Below are 5,181 nucleotides of genomic sequence, written 5' to 3' on the forward strand. Positions count from 1 at the left end.
CAAAAGCTTTACTTAATTCCTCACTGTGGTTTCAATATTCAGCTCTGCCAGGCAGACTTTCTATGGTGTCTGGAGCTTCCTTGGTGACAGTGTTCTTCCTAGATTACAACTCCATCTCTGCAACCATTTATTGCAGTTGGTGATGACCCCCACTGTCTTTGTTTTCACTTGCATTCTGTGTCAAAGAACATCTGGATATTCTGGTAAAGCTGTAGCCAGTAGTCAATGGTTGTATTTCATTTGACTTTCTTAATGCATTTAGACTCTTCTCTGTCAGCAATTTCACGTAATTAATTCGAACACGTTGCTTGGTTTCAGTTATAAGCTCCATCTCGTGGGAGAACTTACATTTGTCCTAATTTTATTCTTTTTGCTTGACGCCACAGATGTGGGCTTTTGGTGGAATTCACCAGATAAATTTCAATAGCATACATCTTAGCTCTTTTTTGTTTTATTAGGCTGGGGAATGGTGATATCAGTTCTAATATGCTAACAGTTGAAATTAGATTAGTCAATTTTTAAATATGTATATTAAGTAAGGCTATAAACATTCTGAAACTTTAACAAAGAAGACTGCACTAGAGTTGCTGTGAACAATAATTCCAGACATGGCAGTCGGCCTCCGCTGCACTACACTGCATGTTGTAATAGTATGGTAGAAGATTGTGTATTAAACAGGCTATCCTAGTAACATCAGTAGGAGCTAAAACTACTCCAGCATACAATTAACAGGGGTATCCTTGAGTGATAGAACTTCTGAATAACTAAGGATTCACACATCCATTCAGTCCTCAAGGAGAGAGGAAGCAAAATATATCTGTCCAAAAATTACTAACAGTGGGGCTGCATTTGCATTGCCTCCTTAGATTCTCACAAGCAACAAACCTCTTTGTAAACAGGCAATTTAACTTGAAATTGCTGACAATTGGCACTTTAAGACTTCTGTGATCTGTGCTTCAGCGTGGTAATGTTTATCATGTAAATATAAGACCATAAGACCATAAGACATAGGAGTGGAAGTAAGGCCATTCGGCCCATCAAGTCCACTCCGCCATTTAAATCATGGCTGATGGGCATTTCAACTCCACTTCCCTGCACTCTCCCCGTAGCCCTTGATTTCTTCTGAGATCACGAATTTGTCGATCTCTGCCTTGAAGGCATCCAATGTCCCGGCCTCCACTGCACTCCGCAGCAATGAATTCCACAAGCCCACCACTCTCTGGCTGAAGAAGTGTTGTCTCATTTCTGTTTTAAATTTACCCCCTCTACTTTTAAGGCTGTGCCCACGGGTCCTAGTCTCCCTGCCTAACAGGAACAACTTCCCAGCGTCCACCCCTTCTAAGCCATACATTATCTTGTAAGTTTCTATTGGATCTCCGCTCAACATTCTAAACTCTAATGAGTACTATCCCAGGATCCTTAGCCGTTCATCATACATTAAACCTACCATTCCAGGGATCATCCATGTGAATCCTCGCTGGACACGTTCCAGGGCTAATATGCCTTTCCTGAGGTGTGGGGCCCAAAATTGGACACAGTATTCTAAACGGGGCCTAACTAGATCTTTATAAGCCTCAGAAGCGCATCGCTGCTTTTATATTCCAACCCTCTAGAGATAAACGACAACATTCCATTCGCTTTCTTAAGCACGGACTCTACCTGCAAGTTAACTTTTAGAGAATCCTGGACCAACACTCCCAGATCCCTTTGTACTTCTGCTTTACAAATTTTCTCACCATTTAGAAAATAGTCCATGCCTGTATTCTTTTTTCCAAAGTGCAAAACCTCACATTTACTCGCATTGAATTTCATCAGCCATTTCCTGGACCACTCTCCTAAACTATCTAAATCTTCCTGCAGATTCCCCACCTCCTCAGTACTACCTGCCTGTCCACCTATCTTTGTATCGTCGGCAAACTTCGCCAGAATGCCCCCAGTCCCTTCATCCAGATCATTAATATATAAGGTGAACAGCAGTGGCCCCAACACTGACCCCTGCGGGATACCACTCGTCATCAGTTGCCATTACAAAAAAGAGCTTTTTATCCCAACTGTCTGCCTTCTGTCAGACAGCCAATCCTCAATCCAAGCCAGTAGCTCGCCTCGAACACCATGGGCCCTCACCTTGCTCAGCAGCCTCCCATGAGGCACCGTATCAAAGGCCCTTTGGAAGTCTAGATAGATAACATCTACTAGGTTTCCTTGGTCTAACATACTTGTTACCTCTTCAAAGAAATCTAACAGGTTTGTCAGGCACCACCTCCCCTTACTAAAACCATGCTGACTTGTTTTAATCTGACCCTGCACTTCCAGGAATTTAGAAATCTCGTCCTTGACAATGGATTCAAGAATTTTACCAACTGCCGAGGTTAGGCTAATCGGCCTATAATTTTCCATCTTTTGCCTTGAACCTTTCTTAAACAAGAGGGTTACAGCAGCAATTTTCCAATCATCTGGGACTTTTCCTGACTCCAGTGACTTTTGAAAGATCACGACCAAAGCCTCTGCTATTTCCTCAGCCACCTCCCTCAGAACTCTAGGATATAGCCCATCGGGGCCAGGAGATTTATCAATTTTTAGACCTTTTAGCTTTTCTAGCACCTTCTCTTTTGTGATGCCTACCATATTCAACTCTGCCCCCGACTCTCCCTAATTGTTGGCATACTACTCATGTCTTCCACTGTGAAGACTGACGCAAAGTACTTATTAAGTTCTTCAGCTATTTCCTTATCTCCCATCACTAGCCTTCCAGCATCAATTTGGAGCGGCCCAATATCTACTTTTGCCTCTCGCTTGTTTCTTATGTATTAAAAGAAGCTTTTACTATCATTTCTAATATTACAAGCTGGCCTACCTTCATATTTGATCTTCTCCTTCCTTATTGCTCTCTTTGTTATCCTCTGTTTGTTTTTGTAGCCTTCCCAATCTTCTGATTTCCCAGTGCTCTTGGCCACTTTATAGGCTGTCTCTTTTTCTTTGATATATTTCCTGACTTCCTTTGTCTGCCATGGCTGTCTAATCCCACCCTGGATAATCTTTCTTTTCCTTGGGGTGAACCTCTGTACTGTCTCCTCAATTACACCCAGAAACTCCTGCCATTGTCGCTCTACTGTCTTACCCACTAGGCTCTGCTTCCAGTCGATTTTTGTCAATTCCTCTCTCATGCCCCTGTAACTACCTTTATTTAACTGTAACACCATTACGTCCGATTTTGCCTTCTCTCCTTCAAACTGCAGACTGAACTCTACCATATTATGATCGTTGCCTCCTAAGAGTTCCCTTACTTTAAGGTCTTTTATAAAGTCTGGCTCATTACATAACACTAAGTCCAGAATAGCCTGCTCCCTTGTGGGCTCCATCACAAGCTGCTCCAAAAAGCCATCCTGCAAACATTCCATGAATTCCCTTTCTTTGGATCCACCAGCAACATTATTCACCCAATCCACCTGCATATTGAAGTCCCCCATGATCACCGTGACCTTGCCTTTCTGACATGCCCTATTTATTTCTCGGTGCATCTTGTGCCCCTGGTCCTGATCACTGTGAGGAGGTCTGTACATAACCCCCATTATAGTTTTTTTGCCTTTGTGGTTCCGCAACCCCACCCATACAGACTCCACATCCTCTGACCCTATGTCATTTAGTGCCGTAGATTTAATTTCATTCTTAACTAAAAAAGCTACCCCACCCCTCTGCCCACCTCCCTGTCTTGTCGATATGTTATGAATCCTTGGATGTTTAACTGCCAGTCCTGTGATGCCTACCACACTCCTGAACTCAGAATCTCCCTACCTGCCTCAACTTACAGTCACACCCTGTTGTCCCTGAACACTTCTTGAATTTGAATTACTTAATCTATCAGGTGTGACTCCTCCTGAAACATAGCATCCAGGTAATTCTCCCCCTCCCGGATGTGCCGCAGAGTTTGAAGCTCAGATTCCAGATCATTTACTCTGATCCGGAGTTCTTCCAGCAACCAACACTTGCTGTAGATGTGGTCAGTGCCATTCACAATGGGATCAGCCAGCTCCCACGTCATACAGCTTGTATTCCTGGAGTTAAACCAGAGGCAACAAAACAGAAGGCTAAACTTTCCACAGTTCTATTTCCAATGGCAGATATACATTAATTATTTAAGTTCTCTTACCTTTAGATGCTTTTTATCCCCACAAAAGAAAACATCAGAACTTACTCTGTGACATAACACATCTGCCCGCACAATTAATTAAACAGGTTCCTGTGTTAAGGTTCCATTTCTCCTGCTCTGTCAATATTTTGCTTGCTGTTTGGTTTTGAACTTGATTGAAGATGATAGCTCTGAATTTCCATGGTTACAATCTCAACTCCTGTCACATTTTTGTTGGAGGTTCTACCACACTCCCATTAAAAAGCCAAAAGACCAGCACAACCCACATGAAGTTTTGAGTCAGCTCGTATAGTCCCAAATCATTGCCTTTTCTATTTCATAACATAACGTGCTGCCAACCTGAAGTGATAACCAAAGTGGCTCTTACAGTATTTTTCACATTACCTTTTGGAACAAGCATGGTGTTTTGTTGCTGGGCTTGTGATGGCTGATATGGGACCACAGCTTGGCTAGCTCCAGACCTGTTGTCTGCCTCGTTTCGTGGTACGATCTGTTTGGACTCATGACCTGCAGCTTGTGGGGCAAAATTGGCCTTTTTTGCCTTTTGCTTTCCTGAGCCTTGTCCTGAAGACATTGTATCTGGGGGTTTCACCCGTACTCAGCCACTGCAGCCAGATACTGAAATAAAGAGAACTGAAATTAAATTTTCATTACGTGAAGATTATTCAGAAAATCATTTGACTTCATAGTTATGCTTCATCAGTAAATATGCCATCACTTTTAAACTTTGAGATTCTATAACAATGTGAAGTGCTACCTGTCTGGAAATGTAAGCATGTGAGGTGATGTTGTGTGTCAGTTATGCAGTAACCAGGAAACAGTTACTCTGTTAACAGCAACAGACAGCAATCAGTGGTAAGACACATTTGGGGACCACTGGCATCCATATATTGAAAAAGCAAAGCAAGTATTATGTGCAGAAGTGGTAGCAGTTTAGTATTTGGCTTAAGATAGATGCCTAGAATGCAACACAAGGAAAAACTTAGATAGTAAAGTGTGAAGCTGGATGAATACAGCAGGCCCAGCAGCATCTC

At 42.6% G+C, this 5,181-nt stretch overlaps 1 protein-coding gene across 1 annotated transcript in view; it reads right to left on the reverse strand.

The window, feature by feature from the left end:
* The window catches only part of LOC132206727 (protein FAM221B-like), a 37,582-nt gene extending 32,861 nt beyond the window's left edge, over nucleotides 1-4,721 (reverse strand). Inside the window, exons 1-2 of the mRNA XM_059641633.1 lie at nucleotides 4,532-4,721; nucleotides 4,193-4,282 (exon numbers count right to left, since the gene is read on the reverse strand). Coding sequence (XP_059497616.1) covers nucleotides 4,193-4,282; nucleotides 4,532-4,721 — 280 coding nt within the window. The remainder of the gene's footprint in view (nucleotides 1-4,192; nucleotides 4,283-4,531) is intronic.
* Between the last annotated feature and the right edge of the window lie 460 nt (nucleotides 4,722-5,181).

Source organism: Stegostoma tigrinum, chromosome 1, assembly GCF_030684315.1.
Source record: "Stegostoma tigrinum isolate sSteTig4 chromosome 1, sSteTig4.hap1, whole genome shotgun sequence".
In the NCBI taxonomy this organism is placed as follows: domain Eukaryota; kingdom Metazoa; phylum Chordata; class Chondrichthyes; order Orectolobiformes; family Stegostomatidae; genus Stegostoma; species Stegostoma tigrinum.